The sequence below is a fragment of the Cyprinodon tularosa genome, unplaced genomic scaffold, assembly GCF_016077235.1.
Source record: "Cyprinodon tularosa strain WSP-4 unplaced genomic scaffold, ASM1607723v1 ctg333, whole genome shotgun sequence".
NCBI classification, from domain to species: domain Eukaryota; kingdom Metazoa; phylum Chordata; class Actinopteri; order Cyprinodontiformes; family Cyprinodontidae; genus Cyprinodon; species Cyprinodon tularosa.
In genome coordinates, this window is record NW_024039045.1 from 1277801 (window position 1) to 1301574 (window position 23774).

A 23774-nucleotide genomic window follows, 5' to 3' on the forward strand; every position below is an offset into this window, starting at 1 on the left:
TTTTTCAGCTTTAACCTAAAGAAATACTTTGGAAAAATTAAAAAAATACTGAAAGTAGAGTACATCATATGTTGTGTAAAAGTGAAATGCCGACATCTTAAGCTAATTTATTTTAAAACGGGCATCTTCACCTTTTTTCCTAAATTAATTCAAGGATTTTCCAAGAAATTCTGCTGTGCATCACTAAACCCCTTAAGTGATGATTGATTTAAATCATTAATCATTTATTTTCAGCTTGGATATGGTGGTGCTCCTATTCAGTTCAGGCTTCCGCTTCTTTAACGATGCATCAGGGGCGGAGCTAGAGAGGTGGCCATGGCCACCCTTACCCAATCATTGGCCACCCCTACCATTTTTCCCCAATAATACTGACAGTGGCAGCAGTAATACTCTCAATATTCAAAACATTTTAATCTTTCATAGATTAACAATTACTTGACAACCAAAACACTGTGGTTAATTATGCACATCAATATACTAACATTAAAGATGATAAGTACAGAAGCTCTTTTCAGAACTAGATTTTGTGTTATATGGGGTAAAGAGAAAATGCAAGTCAGTCTTCAGTTAAATCATAAATATCTATAATATCATATAAATATCAATTTATGCAGAATGATTATTGATGAAAGTAGGTAAGTAATGACGATAGAAAAGATGCTCGACCCAGAAACCTGAAAGAACTTAATCCACTATACCTTTTATCTAGATCTGAGATGGGGGATCTGGAGTCAACAAGTCATCTCTTTGTCATTTATTTGATCTACCCAGCCACTGAACCAGGTGAGTCCAATCTGGTTTAACTTGTGCAGATTGGACTCACCTGGTCAGAACAAATACATGACATAGAGATGACTTGATGACTCCAGATCCCCCATCTCTGATCTAGATGGATGTATAAATATATGCTTCTATTTGTTAGCAAAGGCTGTTGGAAAGTATAGTTTGTCTTTATTTGGAAAATATGGATGTGGTTGTTCCTTTTCCTGTTGGATCAGTATAGATTGACCCTGAGGTTCTGGTGCCGATCCTGTAATGTTCTTGCTCCGCCTCTGCGATGCATCTCTGTCAGTGATGCTGATGCTGAGGCTGTACCGCTTTAAAAGAGCGGATGCAGACCACGCCCTTCCGCCAACTACCGATAGAGGGCGCCGTTTCCGCTTTAGGCAGGCCGAAAAAAGCAGCAGCTCTACCCCACTGCCCTTCCAGCAGCATCTCACCTTCAGCCGGCCACACGCACATCCGCCGACGCCCCTGAAAGACATCACCAGAAACAAAAGAGAAAACCAAACCGGGGCGAAAGCATCAAACCATCAAGGCGGATCGATTTGATAATGTAGAGCTTGTTTTGCGTGTTTGACATCTAATTCATCCTGCCTGTTCCACTGCGACACGGAAATCCCGCATAGATTTACCGCAACCTTTTTTTTTCGCCTAGTCACGATTAAACCGTGTGACTTCATAACGTCCCAAACGCAATCCGCCTAGGTCTCCATCGTTGTTTTGATTTGTTTGGCAGTCGGATCGGGCCTCATCCGCTCTCCTCCAGCAGCATCTTCCTCATCAGCGCGCATCCTTCAATCTGCGCCATGGCCGATGTACCAGCGGAGTGCAACATTAAAGTGCTGTGTCGCTTTCGTCCTCTCAACCAGTCCGAGATAATACGCGGGGACCAGTTCCTGCCCAAATTTCAAGGGGACGACACTGTCGTCGTGGGGGTGAGTGAGAGGCAGCCGCTTTGTTGCAGGCCCTGCATCAATAAATCATCATCTGTTTGGAGCTCAGCAGGAAAGCAGGAGGCAGCTGCAGATCAAAACGATGCGCATTTTTCACTAAATGAGGGAGCTGTTATAAAACGAAAGGAAGACGTTTTTTATTCATATAATGTTTTGAAAATGCGCACATAGGCCTGCTGCATCAGCTGACTGCTCTGCACAGGGGATGCAACACTCCACAGTATTTATAAAATTTTATGTTGCAACTATGCTGACTGCTTTCCTGAGAATCATATGCATGGGTTAATATAAATAAGAAAGCGGATCCCATTTGTTATTTTTTTTTACTTTAACGTATTTCATAATACTAAATGGACCCTCAGTGGGGGTATGTCCCCCCCCCCCCCCCCAACAAATGTGCTCTGATAATAAACATACAGATCTGTAATAAACCGTGTTTACTCTGCAAGAGTTTAGTAAACACAAATGATTTTACTAAAACAGAAGCACATTAAATAAAAGAGATGCAAATTCAACTTTTAAAAAACAAAATGGACAAAAGGCATCATCAGGCAGCTTTGGGTTTCTGGATTGGAGTTCCCATCTAATCTCTTCCTTCATTTTAGACCTGTTAAACAAAAACTGTAGTCCATTTATGCTTAAACCATGGAGTAAGACTTTATTTTTGTTCATCTTTATGATATTTATGGACATTAACAGTTCTCAAAAACAGTTTTGTTTTCTTAATCGTATTAAATCATTTAATATCTGAAAGCATTGAGTCATACTCTACTCTGAGTAATTTTTACTCTAAGCCCTCGATGACCTAATAGATCATGATCCCAGATAAAAAAGCAAAACAAAATAACTCAAATTTTAGGTAGAAGTTATTAATTTGAATCATATAACCTCTTTTCTTTACCATAAAACCCCTATAGGGTGATTTGAAATCTTTTTTGTTGTAAAGGTACAAACATTGATGCAAAAAATGACTAGGAAATAAAATCAGACTCTTAGCTGGTATTTTAAACACTATGGCAGACTTTTTGCAATAATATCTCTATATCTATTTGTACAATCTGAAGCAATTATGTTGCATTTCAGTTGGAATTGTTTTAACTGAGTACGTCTGGGTTAGAATTTGACTTCCAAGCCTGGATGTATACAACCAAGGGCAGCCAACCTTAAACAGACACAGAGGCTGTCTACAAATCTTCAATTGTTACAAATCTGTTTATATTCCTGTTTGAAAATCATCAGATTAGTTTCTGTTTGAATAAGCTGCTCATAAAATGAGCAAATCTTATTTTCTGGTTTAATCTCCTGACAGGGATCTGTTTATCCAGCCTAGTGGTGCTGAACTATTACTACTCTACATGTCTTGAATCAAGTGTCCATCCTGGGTGATTTTATATCTTTTAGTCCCAATCCTTTAGGTTGAATCTGTCTCCAGTGATGAACGCTAAAATCCTATCTTCACCTTATTCTTATCTTTTAGCATGAGGCTAGATGCTACAGTCAGAAACTGATCTGTCTAATTGCCTAAGATCAATAATCATTTAGCGGCTGTGGGCATTACTGCCTGACCTGGTTTTTCATGTCTCTTGCTTTTACCATCTGTCTCCTCTTCTGTCTTTGAATTTTACACAGTTTTTATCCTCTTGTGCTGTTATGTTTAGTCCTCTCAGCTTTGCTTCTGGCATTTTATAGTCTTTGGGTTTCCTGCATGTCTGTCCCTCCTCCCCACCTAGTTCTGAAACTATCATAAATCCCTCTGACATGTAGGCGGACTGCAGATGAGTCAATTTGCTAATGACGATTAAAACAGCTCACTTTCTGGCTGATGACATTATTGTGTAGCAGGCTGGCCTCCGTATCAGATGGGACGGTGACATTCAGAGGTTACTGAGTCATCTAGAGTCAAATGGAGGCTTCCTTTGTTTTAGGAGGAACTCATTTGTTTTCAGGATTTGATTTGAAATAAAATAAAATTCTGGAATTAAAGGTGATTAAAATATCCTTGGATTAATTGTTTCCAATCTACAGTCTAAAAAAATAAAAATTCAGTATTTCATAATAAGGTATTTTTCCGATACAAACACTGGCTCCTGGCTGGAAAAGATGAAAGTTTTAGTCTGATTTCCAATCTCTACTTTTAGTTACAGTAACCCATTTCCTGCTGATCTTGTTATAAGCTTATTATATGCTTCTTCACTGTGCTAAAATACTGTTGAAATAAAACATATTATAAAATATGTTTGGAATTTTATTGATAAGTCATCCATTTTGAGGTTACAGCTATATATATATATATATATATATATATATATATATATATGATTTATTATTGCAGCTATTATGACTAAAATAGCAGTAACCGCTGAGTATATTCTAGAGAATGTATTTCTAGACTTTTAGATTCCAACAAAGCTACCAACACCCCCAAATCTGTAATGTTTTCATAACAGACTACAGCTAAAAGGTCCCAAATTTGCCATAATGTCTTTAGCCTTCCTATTATCTAGTGATAATCTGGCTCTCATTCTCAGACTGCCTGACAGCTGCAGACACTCGTTATATATGACAGCTGTCAAATAAATGTAATTACTTTTAATACTTCTACTTTTGATTAACTTAAGGCTTGATGCCTTAACTGTATGGAAATAATTTTAATGTTTTAATTAAATAATGTTTTGCCCATGGAAACCAGACATTGAAACATTTGAAAAATATTTGGTCTCATTATCTCACTCACATTGACTTCGGTTGATTAAAATACAATAAGTGGTAAATATAAAAAAAAAGTTATGAAAAAAAATTACTTTTAGAGAAAATGGTGTATATTAAATATTATATATTTAAAGATAAGTATAGAAATGAATAGAATGATAGAAAAGACTTTCCAAGTGTTACTTCTCACACAGAGAACAATACTGAATGTTTTTTTTTTGTTGTCGTAGGGGAGGTCTTATGCGTTTGATCGGGTTTTTCCGACCAACACCACCCAGGAGCAAGTTTACAACACCTGCGCCAAGCAGATTGTCAAGGGTACGATTAAACATCCATCCATCCATCCATCCATCCATCCATCCATCCATCCATCCATCCATCCATCCATCCATCCATCCATCCATCCATCCATCCATCCATCCATCCATCCATTGATTTATTTTGTCTTTTTACCCTCAGATGTTCTTAGTGGATACAATGGGACTATCTTTGCATATGGACAAACCTCCTCTGGGAAGACTCACACCATGGAGGTACGGCTTGGGCTTACATTAAAATGAAACAGTTTGTACATGTTGTTTTTTAGGCATTGACAGAATAAGTCTTTGACCAACTGTTTTTTTACATTATAAACCCCTTTTTCTTTAGGTTTGAGCAGTTTCATTATGTGCTATTATGAGATATTTGCTGAATTAGGGACCAACATCAGACGTTAATTTCCATCTCATTCAATTTAAATAACAAAAAAAAATTTATTTATCCCGAAGGGAAATTAAATGTGACAGTGACTCATAGGATCTCTTATCATTGCTGTTTCCTGTCTGTTTCTGTTTCAGGGAAAGCTGCATGACCCTCACCAAATGGGCATCATTCCTCGCATTGCTGAGGATATTTTCAACCACATCTTTGCGATGGACGAAAACCTGGAATTCCACATCAAGGTCCACTATTAGAGTTGTTTCATGAATGCTTTACTGATTAGAACATTTGTGTTGTTTAGATTTTGAGCTTTTGTTCTCCTTTCTCATTTAACTTTTCGCTTTTCTTGTTTTTTCTAAACAGGTTTCCTACTTTGAAATCTACATGGACAAAATCCGTGACCTTCTGGATGGTAAGTGAAACCAAATGCTGTAAATTACAAGAATGCTTTGCTGATGCAATGGAGTGCTTCTATTTACTCACTTTGAAATGTCAAAACCTTAAAGAATCTGATTTTATTTCAATGTTACACCTCCCTTAGTGACAAAGACCAACTTGTCTGTCCACGAGGATAAGAACAGGGTTCCATATGTTAAGGTTTGTAACAGAGCTGATCTATGTTTCATCCTTCTAAGGGAACGGCTGGCTGCATTATGTCCATGATGATATCTCTGGCTCATATTCTGTCTCCCTAGGGATGCACTGAGCGCTTTGTGTCCAGTCCTGATGAGGTTATGGATGTGATTGACGAGGGCAAAGCTAACCGCCATGTTGCTGTGACCAGTGAGTATCAGTGATGGAGCTGGAGTTTTGCAATCCCACAAAAAAAATAATTTATTAATAAAATATTTATTTCGAAGTGTTAAGAAATTACTCATACTCTATGAGCTTTATGTAAATTTTGTTTTCTCTACAACCAAATTTAATGCGACAATCCAACAAAATTAGGAGATAAGATCCAAGCACAACACACTGAAGTTTTTCTTTGTAATATGACAGAATGAGTGAAGGATTTTACAAGGCACTGATTCTAAAAAGAAAATATCTTCATCCTGTTAGTTATGTTCTGATGCCCTGATTTCACATCTGAAGAAACAGTCCAGACTCTGATGATTACCAGCTTTAGTGATAATGATTTGCTACTGATACCTAAGGTGATGGTCGAGTTATTTCACTGTTAGCTCCACACTATTGCTACACTTCAAGACAAGAAAAATAAAAGATTAAGAGACAATAAAAACCTACATGTCAGTTAAAAGTTAATCCAAGCAGGTGACTGCTCAATCCTTTTTAACATGTGTTTGCCTTTTCGCTGCAAGTAAATACAATTTGGGAATATTTATTAGACAAAACGATATAGCAGACGCATAAACTCCACAAAAAGAAACTGTGTTAAAATAACCTTCATTTTAAGTTTATGAGGAAAACAATAAAGATTGGAAGAATATATAAGGCATGAAGTTTAACTAAAAGGTGCCACATTCAGGTTGCGTTGGTAAGTGGACCAAAGTACAGGTCAGAACTGACAGAAATGTGAACAGAAGCTTTAGAACAGGACAGAGAAGCTGAGTGACTGTGGATTTGATTCCAGCTTCCCCTGTCAGAGTTAATGTGTTCATGGGCAAGGCATTTTCATCCCAAGTTGTCTACCATTCTGCTCCTTGGTGTATTAACTGGTGTGTTTGTTGGTGAGTGCAAATAGATGAAGGTGGCCCTAGTTTAAAGTAGTTTGAGGGGCTGATATGACTAGAAAAGCTTTTTTATAAATTCAGTCAATCCACAATTACAAAAAATAAAAGTAAAATCTAGTCCTTGAAATGTCAAACAGGGGAGTGAATCAGTGATTTGCATGTCAGCTTGCAGAGGAGGAGTTGAGTGACAGAATGAAAGAATGAATACACAGCAAAACTAAACCAAACAAAAAAGAAATGATTTAATTAAAAAGCTAAAGAGTAAAATATGAATATAAACTTGAACATAAATAACAGAGGTAGGAACAATAATCATCTTAAAGGACAAAAGTAAACCTCTTAAAAAGAACATTATAGGAGACAAATCCCCCCCAAAAATAATCGTGTCGCAAACCAATCCAGCTGCAAATTCAAAACAGCCAGCTATTAGGAGGCAGATGGGGAAAAAAACAGAAAACTAACGACTGGGAAAAGAGAACTTGGTTGATCAAGGAGCAATCTGAGGAATGAAACTAGAAACAAACAGATCTGAGATGTTATCTGTTCTCTGTACTGCCTGGTGCTGCTGGGTTTGGGGTTACAATGCCCATCTGCAGTAGGCAGTAGGTAGTTTACAGGAGAAGATGCAAAGTTCTAACATTTTAATCCAGGTCATTTTAACTGCAAATCTATAAAATACATAATTGTTAAATGTCAAAAACATAAAAACCCACCTTTAAACTTAAACCCTAAAGAGTCTGAAATTAAAATCTGGTTAAACCTAAACTAAATTTTCATAAATGGACAAGTCTCCTATTTTGGGACTTGTCTCTTAAATCCTGCAGTTTCATTTTCTGCTCCAGTTTCTGTTTTCATCTATAAATGTCTCCGATGTAAAAGGCTTATAATGAAAAGGTGAAATTTCAAATTTTTTTCTCCTCCATTCCAATAATGATTACTCTATCTATGTAAACAGTTTGTAGTATAAATGGCCAACATATGGAGGTAATATGCCAACTCATTGAGGTAAAACCAAATTTATCTTGCACATGTTAATTATTACAAATAGTTTTCTAATCACAAGATCTTTCAAATTTAATGAATTTGGGGGAAATTTCCACCTGTAAAACAAAAAAGATGCAGTTTTTCCAGCAACTGGAATCTGCTTGAAATATTTTAATATTCTTCAGCACTAAAGGGTTAATGATAACACAATCTATTTATACACATAAGTTTTGCCAATGTTTTGTTATAATAACTTGAATTCAATATCTTCTAAGACCAGACAGGGAACAGCATGTAAGCAGAAGTGGATCTCAGATTCGCTGAAAGCTGCATTCCTGTGCAGCCCAGGGTTGTGTTCTTCCTGTCGGTCCATGCTGACTCACTGTGCTGCAGAGTGATGTGCTGATAGCAGACTAATGGGGCTACTGTCTGCCGATGCTGAGCTGATGCCCTCAGATATCATCTGCAGAGAAACATGAACTTTCAGGCTGTGAGGAGGTTCGATAAGAAGACTCATTTAGCAGAATGGTGCTCGCTGTGAAACGGTCGCGTCATCCTCCACCTGTAATGACTGCTTTGATAGGTTTAAGATTAGAAATAAGGGATAGGATACTATCCCTAATAGGATACTTACAAGGATATTGTTTTCTCACACAATTTAAACATTATTATAAAATTTTTACAGCCCTCATCACAATTTAATGGGCATTATTCCCTAATGGCAATAATGGGCAGTCGCCCAGGGTGACATTAAAAGAAGAAGTGGAGTACAACCGCAAGTTAAAAAAACCCCAACTAATTCTGCTGAGAATTAGACCTCTGGATTGCCTGCTTTGTGTGGGACTTTACTTCCTTGTTTTCTATCCCAGAATTTCTGTTTTAATAGTTTGAAGTGTAACAGCAAAAGGATTCCCCACCAAACCAATAATACCAGAATCACCTTGGCTTCCGACTAATTTACCCCTTTTTTTTCTATAAAACTAAAAAAAAAAAAAAAAAAAAAATCTTACTTGGACTCTTTTGCTTATTCCTTAATGTTTATTTGCCAGAACAGAATAAAAAGGATAAGTCAGTTAAACTCTCTAAGATCAAATTTTCTTTGTGAAAATATTTATTAAAAGACCATCTTTTTCTGAAGTGTGGACCATATAAACAGGCTAAAAGCTGTGTGGATATTGGTGCCTCAGGTGCTTTATATTTGTCTCCAAAACCTAAATTGATGATTTTATATCACATTTGAACATTTTTGGTGTTTGTCTTAAGTTTATGTGTCTTATGTTTTTGTATTTCTGCAGACATGAACGAGCACAGCTCTCGCAGCCACAGCATCTTCCTGATCAACATCAAACAGGAGCACGTGGAGACAGAGCAGAAGCTGTGTGGGAAACTCTACCTGGTGGATCTGGCTGGCAGTGAGAAGGTGAGAGAAACTTCGAGATGAACAATAAATCCAACATCAATAAAGCTCTTAAATCTAATCGGTGATCATTCTGCCGTGTGTTTGGTGTCCAATCCAGGTCAGCAAGACCGGAGCTGCAGGTTCTGTTCTGGATGAGGCTAAAAACATCAACAAGTCTCTATCTGCCCTGGGGAACGTCATCTCTGCTTTGGCTGAGGGAACGGTAACAGTATCCAGTTCTCTTTTTTGTTTTGTTAAACCATTTAATTAATTAAACTGAAAGAAATCCATTAAGTTGTCTGTTTTTTGAGATGTAAAACGGATCAAACAATCTGTAACCTGCAACATTATGTGTATTTAAACCTCTATTCATTCAATTTGACTGGATTTAGCTTCATTATCTTGTAGAAAAGAGGTTTTCTGTCCAGCCTGTCGACTAAAGTCTTCACACACTCGTTCCCTTTAGTCAGCTCAGCAGTTTTTTAGGAAATGCCAGAACGATCTCCAGCATGCTGTCACATTTGCTGGCTGCAGAGCTGTCAAGTCTGTCACTGCTGTTCATGCTCTGTAAAGAGTTTAAACCATTAACATTTAGAATAACAAAAAATATATATTCATCATTCCCTAAGGTTTAATTTAGTATTAATGTTTGCTTGTCTTAGGATCAATTCCTGTCTCTCATTTCCTGATCTTCCCTTTTACCTCTAGCTGAATCAGTTTCTGTTTTTGTTTGGGGTCATCTTCTCCGTCCTTCTGCTCTTTACCGTCGATTCATTCATTATCGCTTCACGAATCTTTCCTCTTCTGCAGAAAAGTCACGTTCCGTACCGTGACAGCAAAATGACCCGCATCCTGCAGGACTCACTGGGCGGAAACTGCCGCACCACCATGTTCATCTGCTGCTCCCCATCCAGCTACAATGAAGGGGAGACTAAATCAACTCTGATGTTTGGACAACGGTAGATACACAGAGTACAGCTTTGATTAAAGGGATACATATTAAGAAGGACATTAAATAAATGCAAATTCTCTACACTTTATAAATTAAAATATGTGATTACTGCAATCTTAAAATATTAATCCTATTTTAGAGTATTTACCTCCAATAAATGAAGCTAACAGTCTTAAAATAGCTCTACTAATACTGAGACTTTACTACCTTAAGTTATGCTTTATGTACTTTTTGGTTGATTGTTTAAAGATGTTTTAATTTAGGGAAATCAGAGTAATGACGGCTGATGTTGTTATTCTATTTTATTTAACTCTGCAATTATGCAACACTTTGCATTCAGGAATAAAAACAAAATAAAACACAGAGTTTGCTTTGAGGTCATGTTGTACAGTAGAGCAGTGAAACTAAAGAGTGTTTCCAGCATTAGTCTTCAAGCTGTTTTTTACTTTTATCCCTTTCCTTTTCTTTGCCGCAGTGCCAAGACCATCAGGAACACGGCCTCTATTAACCTGGAGCTGACCGCCGAGCAGTGGAAGAGGAAGTACGAGAAGGAGAAGGAGAAGAACAAGACAATGAAGGAGACCATTCAGAAACTGGAGGCGGAGCTCAACCGCTGGAGAAATGGTTCGATTAATCTTACAAATATTCTCTCTTCAAATTAAGCTTCTTTTTTTTGAGTCTTCTGGTCAGACAAGAGATCCAAACCTGCAGCAACATGTTTTTCCTCTACAGGGGAGGACGTCCCTGAGACTGAACGGACCACCGCAGACGTGGTGACCCGTATTGAGTCGGTGGAGGAGCGCCCTGTGTTGGACAATGACACCTCCTCCATTGTGGTTCGCATCTCCGAAGAGGAGCGACAGAAGTATGAGGAGGAGATCCGCAAGCTGTACAAGCAGCTGGATGACAAGGTTAAAGTCCACAAGCTAGAGTCAATGTGCTGTTTATTTATGTTAGGTTTTATATTTGGATTATCGTATGCAGTCTTTATCATGGGTGTTTAACAATGACTTATTTGTGCAATTCTTCTGTACGAAGGCTTTGCATTAATTGTAACATCATGCTTGCATCCATGCAGGATGATGAAATCAACCTGCAGTGTCAGCTGGTGGAAAAGCTGAAGCAGCAGATGCTGGATCAAGACGAGGTGAGAAAATGTTCCCAAGTGTCTTTGATCATTTGTGTCTGTCTCTGTTGAGAATGTCCTACTTGGATTTTTTTAATCCCCTCCCCAGCTTCTGGCCTCCTCTCGAGGAGACGGGGACAAGGTGCAGGCTGAGCTGGGTAGGCTGCAGGTGGAGAGCGACTGTGCAAAGGCTGAGGTGAAGGAGGTGCTTCAGGCTCTGGAGGAACTGGCCATTAATTATGACCAGAAGAGCCAGGAGGTGGAGGAGAAGGGTCTGCAGAACCAGCTGCTGGCCGACCAGCTTGCCCAGAAAATGGTACGCTTTAATGCGATGCGATTGGTCAGATAAAGGATAAACAAACTGGACGCTGAACAAAAAGCCTGTTTATGTCATGTTGCTCCAGAGAAAAACACGTGTTACAGGAAATAGTCTTTGAGCATGAAAATAATTAGCCTGACGTAGTACGACTCAATTCTAGTCAGAATATGAGTCTGATACTGCTCCATAGAGCTGTGATTATGGGGCGTGTTTCGAACGAACCAGGAAAAAAAATGCCTCTGCACTCAATTGGATAGACCTACAACCAATAAGAGCAACGGAGTGCGTGACGTATGTTAAGCGAGGCATAGTTGTTGTCCACAAAAATCAAAGCGTGCAGTTCCACGCCTAGAATAAGAAGATGAGACTTGATCGCGTTTCTCTGTTCCTCTTTTAAAATTAATTTGCTGTCGATATCTTCTAGAACAGACCTAATAGCAGAATCTACTCACCCAAACTCTCCAGCGGCAGCCATTATTGTTGTCACCCTAGCGCGCTTTGGTTACGTGGTTGATTACGTTACTCTTGATCATCTGTCCATCATCGTATAAAGTCCGCCCTGACAATTTGATTGGATCGCCTGACAGTGGGCGATAATACTCGCGCTACTATGGAGCAGAGCCAGACCGAACTTCCCCGAACTCAAACCTTGTGGGCGGGGCTAAGTTCTGACTGGCACCCAGGCTAGAAAATAATGCCACGGGGTTATGGAATTTATGAAATTACTGGTTTAGGTGAAAATATCATAATGAATAAATATTTGAACAATACATTCCTATTCTTTCACTATTGCAAAATTATTCAGCCTCTTTGCATTTTTTTGTTACTTCTCTCTATAATGTTTTAAATAAATTGCTCTATTATCTATGATACCAATAATAACTCTGCATTCCTGAGTCTGAATTTTTTCATAATCTAGATGGTCTTTGGATCATCTTTTACATTTACTCCTTCACGACATACCTAGACCTTTTCCACCTTAAAGGGTGTCATTACAAGGTGTCCTCCTTCTCCTTTTCCCCAGGCGAGTCTCATGGAGCTGGAGGCGGAGCTGTCTCGTATGCAGGAGGTGAGCGGTCAGCAGAGGAAACGCATCGCAGATGTCCTCAACGGGCTCATGAGGGACCTCAGCGAGTTCAGCAACATTGTGGGGAACGGAGAAATAAAGCTGGTGAGTACAACATAGGACTGGAGGAGGTTTGGACATAATGGAGGCAGAGTTACCACAAATTTTCCTCATTATGCCTTAGTTCAATTCAATTCAGTTTATTTACATAGCGCCAATTCACATCACCCTTTACAGTTCAAATGTATTCACAGTTTTCTATATAAGGAAAACAAGTTGATTGCATCGACTCATTGACGCGGATGCAATTCCTCACCACAAGCATGCTTGTAGCGAGAGTGGAGAGGAAAAACTCCCTTTTAACAGGAAGAAACCTCCAGCAGAACCAGGTTCAGTGTGAGAGGCCATCTGCCGAGGCCGACTGGGGTTCAGAAGCAGAGATACAAATAGCAACTGTAAAAGGCGGCCCCATCCAGGAAACACACAGCCAGGCAGATGTGCTTTGACCCAACTCCCATGTCAGAGAATGAAGAGAGCACATCCAGCCAGTCAGTCAGAGAAACAGGATGACACTGGAAAAGTAAGCTGATCTCCAACATCTATAAACAAAGGTGTTGATGGAAGCAGCAACCCTTAGATTGGAGTCCATTCATAAATGTACTTGCTCCATATTTAGCCTTCTGAAATGGTTTTGCTCCTGAAGCCATCTTGTCCAACATCAGCTTTATTGTCAGGTAGAGCTTAGACTTTTCAACAGTTGAAATGCCAGGTTCCTTTGATGTAAAAAGCACAACCTAGTGTCCCAAGGCTCTCCAGATATATTAGACTATAGAGATGTCTCTTATCCAGTCCCTTCTTTATGCAAAGCCAGTTTTACTTAAAGAAAAGCAACCCTAGTGAGTGAGGCTGCCCAACACACCATCAGTTTTATATGACCCTAACCCATCCTCTAATACTCATGAGGAGGACAAAAACAAAAGTTTTACGTTTTGTAATCCTCAGCCGGTGGAAATCAGCGGGGCCATTGAGGAGGAGTTCACTGTGGCACGACTCTACATCAGTAAGATCAAGTCGGAGGTGAAGAGCATGGTAAAGCGATGTCGCCAGCTGGAGAACATGCAGCTGGAGTGCCACCGCAAGATGGAGGAGACTGGGCGGGAGCTGTCCTCCTGCCAGCTCCTCATCTCCCAGGTAAGCGATGGGGGATAAGGGATGCGATACAAAATAAACTATGAAGAGAGGGTTTATTCTTTTCAGTGGATGAGGGGTTTTCATCTCTCTACTGTCGTTCTTGTTCCAGCATGAGGCTAAGATCCGCTCTCTGACTGAGTACATGCAGAGCGTGGAGCAGAAGAAGAGGCAGCTGGAGGAGAGCCACGACTCCCTGACCGAAGAGCTGGCTAAGCTGCAAGACCAGGGTAAAGCACAGCACAGGAATCTGGGAATTCATCCATTACATTGGGGCTGCTGCCTATTACCAGCAGTCTACGGGTGAAATGTCACCAGCCTGTCAGGGCAACACAGAGACAGAGACAATGAACACCCCTAAGGACAATTTAGAGAAGCTAGTTAACCTAACAGTCATATTTTTAGAATGTGGGAGGAAGCCAGAGTACCCAGAGAGAATCGAAATCCTTCTTGCCGCATAAATTCTCCCTGGTTGCTTCTTTTTTTTCACTGAACTGTGGATCCAAATTCCTCTTTTCCAGATAACTCTCTGCTTGAGGAGAAAGATGGAGAGAAGGGTGAGCTTGAGGATGGAAATACGAAGGTGAGAAAGATTTTACTGAGGGAAATTCTCTCACCTGAAAGTAGGAAACATGAAAAGAGTCTGTAGAGAAAAGTAAGCATGTGTGAAAAGAAACTTACATTGAGCTCTACCTTAACCAGACTCCAAAGCTTTAGTTTTCTAAGAAATTTATGAAATTATTTACTCATTTGATTTAACTGGAGTGCTTAATACATGCAGTATCTGGTTGTCCATCATCAGTCAGCATCTTTTAATGCTTGTGGTTTTTTCCATTTCCAGAAAGCCCTTCGTCAGCAGGGGGAGTCTCACCGCGGCCTCCATCACAAACAGCTGGCCCGCCTGCGGGATGAGATCAACGAGAAGCAGAGGATCATCGATGAGCTCACAGAGTCTGTCCCCATTTATTTTCCTTTCATCACACCAACTTGTCCTCCGTCATATCTCTTGTTTCCCATTATCATAATTTCATCATAAATTGACCATACACGTGTTTCTATGAAAGCAAACCTGTGCTTTTTGTCCCCCATCTTCCCTATTTTCTGAAACTTCAGTCGTAACTCCAAGATGGAGCTGGAGCTGGCTCAGGTGCGTGCTGACTTTGAACGTCTGAAGAGTCAGGACAGCTGCAAGAGTGAGCGCCTGGAGGAGCTCTCGTAAGTATTCAGGAGCTCTACTTTTTTTTTTTTTTACACCATTAACATTTATTAAGGTAAATTAATAATAATAATGTAAATGAACAGATTTTAAATATATTTGGACAGAGGTGATAGATTTGAGTTTAATTCCAGCAAAGACTTAAGGATCACTGAAGAGATGCTTTTATTGTCCTTTTAGATTCCTGCATGAGCGTCACGAGCAGACCAAACAGGACTTGAAGGGTCTGGAGGAGACCGTCGTAAGTTCAGCAGGAACCACATCATCAAAATGTATTCTTTCGCAACAGAAAAAAAAAGAAATTAGTTATTTACATACAACTTCTGGAGCAACTTTCTTCTTGTGGGGACTCCAACAGCTATTGTTTGATTGGTCATGATTTTAAATTTGGTGCTGTTGCTGCATTGAGGAAATGCTGCATGGAGAGAGAGAGACTGGCCAGGGATTCCCAAGAGCTCTGCACTTTCTGTAAAGCATAAAAAACATGGCCAGAAGAAAACGATTGTTTCTTGCTACCATGAGTAAAAGAATACAATTTTGAAGAGGATTTTCTGTATATCTGTGTGTCTGTCTCTAAGGCCCGTGAACTCCAGACCCTCCACAACCTGCGCAAGCTGTTCGTTCAAGACCTCACGTCGCGGGTTAAAAAAGTAAGATCCTCTTTTCTCAAGAAAATGCATACGCTTCAAGCCTCTAGGTAGAGCATGCCTGGTAGAAATGTCCCAATTGTTAGAAGTTCTTCACATTCTCTTCAATTAAATAAAAAAAAATACTTTATTAATCCTAAAGAAAAATTAAATGTTGAATTACATTTCTGTTGCAGTAAAGCCAGAAACTGTATGTTATTTGTCAACACAAAGTAGAGCATAATTGTGATGTGGAAGGAAAACGATTTATGGTTTTTACATTTCCTTTTTCAAAACAAAATCATCACCAGTATCAGCTCTTTAGCTAAGTAAGAACCTTTATTAAAAGTTTAATAACATATTTTTGTTTTGGCAGACCCCGATTGACATATTCTGTAAAAAAAAAATGTTGGTGTAGCTTTGTGAAGCAAAAAAAAAAAAAAAAAAATCTATATATATATAAAAACATTAAAATCCCATGACCCATGAAGGGGACGTGGCTAACCTATGGAAGAAAATGGTCCGACTAGCATTAAACTACAGCCCAGTTTTTTGCTCCATGCGTAGCAAAATACTAAGCTGCAGGCCATCCCCATGGGGAAACATGGAAGCTGTAGCATCATGCTTTGGGGATGTTTTTTCTTCAGCGGGTAGAGACAGCCTGAAAACAGAAATGTGATAAAACCTATTAGAGGCATTAAAGGACTTTAGACCAGATGTGGAGGTTAACCTTCAATGGATTGGAATATATTTAAACTATCACCAATATATAACCTCCTCATTTCAATTATGTGTTTATTATTAATAATGAGATATGTGGAAAATCTGCAGAGATATGAAAGATTCAACAGGAACACCAAACTGCTGTTTTCACATAAACCTTCGATAGAATGATGTCGTACACCCCTCCCCTCTTCATAAGGGACCTCTGTCTTGGTTTCTGTCTCTGCAGAGTTCCGAAATGGAGCCTGATGATAGCGGGGGGTCTTGCACCCAGAAGCAGAAGATTTCCTTTCTTGAGAATAACCTGGACCAACTTACAAAGGTTCACAAACAGGTGAGAAGCACAAAGAAATGAGACCCGTCATAATCACAAAGATTGTGAATCTGCAGCTTAAAATAATTAATAGAAAATGATAAAAGTTTTTTCTTGCCTTTTCTACACAGTTTTTGTTTAAATTGTTAACAAAACACTGATTACCGCTAAGATCTCAGTGGACTTCTGTTAGAAAGATATTTATCTAAGACAGTTAGTCAATCAAAACCTTGAATGCTGCCGCATATTTTGTCCTGTTCTCTGCTTTTCTCTTCCCTCCAGCTGGTTCGTGACAATGCAGATCTGCGTTGTGAGCTTCCAAAGCTGGAGAAACGTCTTCGGTCTACTGCTGAGAGAGTTAAGGCCCTGGAGACTGCATTGAGGGATGCCAAAGAGGGCGCCATGATGGACCGTCGCCGCTACCAGCAGGAAGTTGATCGCATCAAAGAGGCCATGAGGGCTAAGGTTGCTTCAAGACGCCCCCATGCTGCACAGATCGGTACAGCACTCGGTTCTTTCATTGCTGCTTCCCAGTAATCAGCCATGGCTGAGTAACTTCTAACAAATGAAACAACTTATTATTTCAACAGCAAAACCAGTGAGACCAAAGCAGCTACCTGTTTGCTCTCCTACGAATCCGTTCTACGCCTACATCAGGGCTACTGAACACGCCAACGCCTACAGCAACGCCCTCTTCCAGGGCAGCATGACACCGAAGAGCTCCTCCAGCATCGACTGCAACCTGAACTCAGTGCAGAGCAACACGTAAGTTCAAATCCATCCTCAGCTTGTTTTATTTGTGTCCAGCATATTTTGCTGCAATACTCCAACCTTTTTACATTTTTACATCAGAACGTCAGATTTCGATGTTTTACTATGACAGACCAACAGAAGGTGGTTCATAATTATGAAGCAGAAAGAAAATCTCTGGATACGTATTTTTTTTTATCTGAAAACACTGGCTTGCCTTTGCTGTACCTTCACCCTCCTAAAAAAACATGCAACCAAAAGCCTTCAGTGGACATATCCGATATATCGCCACATCTTTAAAAAGAAGGATAAGTGCCTCAGAAACCTAAGAAGAAATGCCAACTAAACTGATATTGCTAATTGTAATTCCCTCACATTGATGTTACCCTGAACACACCATTCCAACATGAAATGCTGTAAGTTCAGCAGTGAGAGACAATCTGGTCAGAGTTTATGGAAAGATGGAGTTTAAATACAAAGAGCAGTACTGGAAGAAAACCTCCTGGATGCTACAAATAACTCAAGATTGTTGCAGAGGTTCACACTCAAGCAGACTAAGGGCCCGATCTTCAGAAAGTTTGTCTTAAAACAGGATCAAACATGTTTGTACGAGCAGAGCAGATCTTTAACGAAGGTGCCAAGTGATGAGCATGTGGAAACCATTTTTTTCATCTCTTTTTCATCAATATGCAGATCATATTCTAATGACCAAACTGTCCAGATTTAGGGGTGGAGGATATCCAAATGTTGACATGTACCACTTGCAAAGCGATTTTTCCAATCAGAAACTCAACTGCTGACTATGGTTGAAATAATCAATCGTAATTAATTGATTATTGAAATAATCGTCCACTAATTTAGTAATCCATTAATCATTTACTGGAGTATAGAGTGTAAAATATGAAAAATTGTAAATAAATATTTAAACATTTTGCACAAAATGTTTTTGTCTGTCAATATGCCATACCCAGAAAGCCACAAGTTTCTGTTTCACCTGATTTAATTTTGTAAAAAAATATTTAAGGAACCTTTGGCTATCCGATTATTAATCCAAAACATAATCGACTTGAAAAACAATTTTGTTATTTTCTGATGGCCAGGTAAAAACTGACACAAAAGAGATGCTGGTACAATGTCAGATATTTGGAGAGATATGCTGGGCACACGTAAACATATTTGGAGCATCAAAAATACAAATAGTAAAATAATATTTCTTTCTTCCTTGATTTAAAACACATAAAAATTGTGGACAGGTATTTTCCTTGTCTTTTGTTTGTAGGACTTTGAGTCGGTTATGAGGTAAACATTTAATATTGTTTTGTGTTATCATTATGTAGTTTTTTTTAGAATTCTCCTAATTCTTTCATCTCCATGGCTTAGAACCTAATTTTTCTTTTACAGCCACTCTGAAACTGCCAACATATCACACAATCAGCATGATTCACCAAATCAGAATCAGTATCAACAAATCTGGTTTGCACATCTTAACATTTGTGCAGCAATCCTTGATGATCAACCGCTACATGGCCACTTACCGCACATAATAAAAAAAAAAAAAAAAATGCATCTCAATTTAGTGCCTCTTATTTGGAATCTTTGAAGATCTGGACTTAAGTGTGAAAAGTTCATATAAAGAACAAAAAACAAAACAAAAAACCCATCAGAAATGGTCAAATTCTTTGACAAGTACACATTAGTTTCTCATATTCTTCTACATCATATAACTCAATGAAAGGTATAATTTTTTTGGTCGCAAGGTGACAAATTATAAAAAGTATGAGGGTTGTAGATTCCTCTGTACAACATTGCACTAGATATGTCAGTGATATCTTTTGAAGCAGAAGCTTTTAAAAAAAAAACTGATTTTGTACCTTGAAATGAAAAAGATTTTTCAGGTCACTCCATTTAGCTGCAATATTTCCTTGTTTGACAGAGTTTCCACAGCTTTGGGCTACAGAGCGGGGAGATATAACGGAGATGTGCTGGAATCCTACCCACTCAACATTGACAACGGTAAATAAACATCTCAGATACCTCATCCGATTCTTATAATGGCTCTAATTATTTTAACTTTTAAAAATCTTCTAAAACTAATGATTTGTTTGCAACAGGTAACAACATCAGTGAAACCAGAGACATAAATGATAACAGGTGAGGCCAGAAACATTCAACTTTCACAGCTTTGCTCCTGTAAAACTGACAAAAACTGGTTTGACATGGAGTACTGATCTTATTGAGTACTTTATTAAGAGTTAAACAGTAGACCTTAATAGAGTGTTAAAGTAAAACACAATCGGATGGTCATTTATGGCTTTGGTTTCTACATTAACAGGAGTGATGTTCCCTGTGGGCGCGAGGCGGATGATTCAAACAGGCACCATAGCATGCAGCAGCAGCCGACCGCTTCAAGTTGTAAGTTCATATGAAGGCCGCCTTTAACAACAACTAAATACAGTACCTGATCCCAGTATTATTTAGGATTTCATTTTTTCTTAATTCAATCTGAAAACTCCTTCCGAAAATAACAGAGACTGATGATTTATCTCTTTACAACTGTGCTTCCTGATGTTGACTAACCAGTCTTGGTTTGGCACTAAAATTAAACTATAGTTATAGCATTCCAGCCCAATTATTCGTCTACATTTTTTTTGTGGCGAGACATTATACGGTAGGGTAAAACTTTAAGAAGGTCTGGTTTGTTTAAAGCAGTTCCTAAACAGTAAATATTTTTGAATTTATTATCAAAATGAATGAGCACCTCAGAGAGAAAGATAAAGTCTTGCAGAATTTGGGAGCATTTTCAGTTCTTTTGTTGTTTTTTGTGCAGTTTTGTTGCATAAAGGAAAACAAATTATTTGAGAAAATACAAAAACTGGAACAGGTTCATCAAACCATATTTATATGAGAATAAAAAACAATACATCTTTGTAGTTTTGACCCATTCTTATATAGCTAATGGCAGATTTTTATATAAATGACACAAAAAAAACTTTATTTTATTTCCCTCCAAGCTTTTGCAGTTATAGGTCTGTTAATTACCTTTATTACCTTCTTTAAACTGTGCTTTGAAGAACCTGTTTTGTACCGTGTATTGTACCAAGGAAATTATGAATATTCCAAAATAAATTACTATAATGATTAAGAAATACATTAAATATCTTCATTTAGAAATTAATTTTTGGTATTACACTTAAATAATTTAAATAAAAGGAATATATTGACAGTATAATGCAGCTATAATAAATTAGTATATTGTGGTTTAATACCATGCATCATACATCCACAGAAAAAGTTTTTTTAAAGTATTTTTTTCTGTTTTATTTTCCAGTTTTATGTCTCTAACACAGAAGGGATATTTTAGACTGATTTTGTCTAGTTTGATCTAAAATATTCAAAGTACTAATGCTCATTTAACTGGAAACAGCATTTACAAATTAAGTTTGCAATGCAAAGCACTTTTAAATAAAAATCATGATTTTACTAATTCAAATTTGTAGTCATTTAATGTAATTTGCTTCTTGTTGTTAATCTCTGTTGTGATTTTCTTTGCAGAGCTCGACCAAACACTGTACCCCTTTAAGGAACCTCCCGTTCTGTTTGCATGCAGCCTCTGTAACCTCCGCCCACTGCTTCACCGATGAAGAAGATGATGATGAAGATCTGTAGCCCTGTAGTAGATGAAGCCCCACCCGTTCCCCTGCTGACCGTTCTTGCTCTCAGTTTCAGGCTTCAGTCTCTTCCATCTCAGTCAGTGTTAAGCATATTGTCTCAGTCTCTCCTTTATTTAGACAACCAAATCTCAGCTGTATCTACTTATTAATCTGTGGGTTGATCGGCTGACCTGCACATATCTCTCCCTGAGGTGACTGGACTGAAACCTGACTGAACCCAGATTGCTCGGTACTCACAGTGTGTAAATAGTAGTGCTGTATACTCCTGCTCAGTTTTTGACCAACAACTGTTTGTTCAAATTCCACATTTCCTCCATTCCTTTGCCATGTGGGTTGAAAACGTACAGTAAGCGAGCCTGAACATTTTGATCTGTCATAAATAAGAGCATATACCAGGTAGTCACCTTCTCATTGTGCATGTCATATAATTTGCCTTCTAAGCTTCCAAATTTCTGCATGTGTCCTGTTTGAACCTTTTAACAGATGCAGGATGCAAAAGGATGGTTTCCCTTAATCCAGATCTCTGTATGTTTTCTATCTGAAAGTAGATTCAAGTGCAAATAGAGATTATTTTAAATTTTAAAAAGAAAAACATGACAAATGAGCGAGGGGATCCCAGCTAAAACTGCAGTTGTATTAAAAAACTCTACTATTTACTATGGTAACTGTACATTCCCTGCACTGCTCAAACACCTCGCTATCCCCTCACTATAAACATTAACGCATTCGCTTAGAGTACATTTGTAATTACTACCTCTAGAGCAGCTTGTTGTTTACGAATACCATTCTTTTCAAAAGCTGATCCTGATCCTAGAGTTTCTACAGACATTTGTAACCTTAGAACAGCAATGTATGTAAGTAGATTTAAAACATTTACCATATCTGTAGTTTTCTTCTCATTCAAGTTCATTTAAAATTAAAAACTTTTTCTAATTACTCAGAGTTTAGCTGATGCAAGGCAATTTTACAAAGATGGTCTTTTTAACTTGAGGACACTATGCCATCCTTTGTCAGAAAATTTTACTTCAGTTTGTTTCCATGCATCCTGTGTTTTAATGTGCAGAAGAGCAGTGGCAGTTTTTGGCAGGAGCCATATGGGGAGTTTCCCAGGGTGACATTAGAAAATGAGGCGTAGAAGCACCACTTCCAAAATATAATTTATTTATGTTCCCTGAGCCTGAAATATGTTTTCAATTGATTTCATGCATCTCCAGTTATACGGGACTTAATACCACCCTGGTTGCTTCCCCTGATTTCTGCTAAAAGTATCTGTTCTTTTCTTTTATCTGGAGTTGTTAGATGCTAACTTTAGCATTTCCTCATCTGGTAAAATATGTCTTTACAAACTGGAACTGATTCACTGGATGTTTGCATGAAAGCAGAAATGGAAAGGCGCCGTTTATGTGTGAACAGCTACTGCAAGGCAATGGAGTTAAGGGTCCTTTAATGACAATTTGGAAGCTGTTTTAGATTGATTCAGCGTGTTCCCCAGCTGAGCAGCCACCAGTCTGGGACATATTAAGAGAAATCCTTTCTCTCATCGTATCATCTTGCTGTTGTTCTTCTGAAAAAAAATCCTGACCAGCCAATCAGGATAGAGGAAAGCAGCATTTCATACAGATGGGAGTTAGATATTTCTGCAATGAATCGTTGAATTAAAAAGGAAGAAAATAGGTAGAGGTTAAAAAAAAAGGACTGCTAAACATCCAACCATCTTCTGTTTGCACAACCAAAACAGGAATAAGATCATTTTGAAACTTTTTTGTATTTTATTTTTGTGCTCAAAGTTTAAATAGATCTGACCCAAATTTAATTAGGCAATAAAATCCTAAACTAGAGATTTAAAAAGATTCAAACACTAATAGGGCTTTTTAAAATAACCCATGAAGTACCATAGCCTTCATCCTGTGTTTCTCCTCCTGCCCACATGGCATCTTGCCTCCTTTCATTACATTCCCGCTCCGCCTGATGCTCTCGCTGGCATTAATAACATCTCAGGGCTTTTAACAAACATAATCAAGCAGACATACATCACCGCCATCGTCTTCCTCCTGAGCTATGTGATTGCTGATGAACAATCAATCCGATCTTGACATCTAAGTAAGATAGAGTGAGAGGAATCCTGAGATTAGAGAAGATATGTACATAAATGCGTACAATACACATAAATATCTCCATTTTAACTCACAGCCTTTCAAATCAAGCAACCCTACAGACATCCAATCTTATATCATGCATTTTTATAGATCTAAATTAGAAGGAGTGTGTAATGTTATCATCTGCTGTTACACTGTCTGAACTCAACATATCTAAGATACATGTGCTATATATTAGTAACCCTGTAAGTAAAGAGCTGCATCATGACATAGAAGGATGCACGCTGACCTCTTTCAGAGAAATGCTTCTTTGATTTGTTTCTGTATGCCTATAATTGTAGTGTTAACATGATTCTGAGTGCGTCACCTTGCAGAATATCTGTAAATATAGATTCATCACTATGCTCTATGTAAACCTGTGTGTTGTAGTAAAAAAGTTCAATAAAAATGTAAAAATGGCTGTGGTGTGGATGTTTGGTTTGAAGAGTCAATGTTAGAACAGATGAAAAT

General features: G+C 38.4%; 1 protein-coding gene across 1 annotated transcript; it reads left to right on the forward strand.

Annotated features, from left to right (window-relative positions):
* The first annotated feature begins 1151 nt into the window (after positions 1-1151).
* kif5aa (kinesin family member 5A, a) lies at positions 1152-21693 on the forward strand. The gene is made up of 29 exons (XM_038294033.1): positions 1152-1718; positions 4676-4763; positions 4905-4978; positions 5282-5386; positions 5508-5556; positions 5686-5741; positions 5840-5927; positions 9115-9239; positions 9337-9441; positions 10029-10177; positions 10646-10794; positions 10903-11081; positions 11249-11317; positions 11406-11612; positions 12640-12786; positions 13684-13872; positions 13982-14099; positions 14391-14452; positions 14711-14820; positions 14983-15084; positions 15266-15326; positions 15664-15735; positions 16664-16768; positions 17030-17246; positions 17338-17512; positions 19431-19510; positions 19609-19648; positions 19830-19909; positions 21050-21693. Coding segments are annotated over exons 1-29 (3132 nt in total). The 5' UTR covers positions 1152-1589; the 3' UTR covers positions 21052-21693.
* Positions 21694-23774: the final 2081 nt, after the last annotated feature.

Excerpts from the sequence above, each read along its gene's own strand:
- kif5aa (XM_038294033.1), top strand. The coding sequence starts at position 1,590 with ATGGCCGATGTACCAGCGGAGTGCAACATTAAAGTGCTGTGTCGCTTT. Across the intron at positions 5,557-5,685 it reads AATCCGTGACCTTCTGGATG|TGACAAAGACCAACTTGTCT; the intron begins GTAAGTGAAACC and ends CACCTCCCTTAG. Across the intron at positions 16,769-17,029 it reads TTACAAAGGTTCACAAACAG|CTGGTTCGTGACAATGCAGA; the intron begins GTGAGAAGCACA and ends TCTTCCCTCCAG.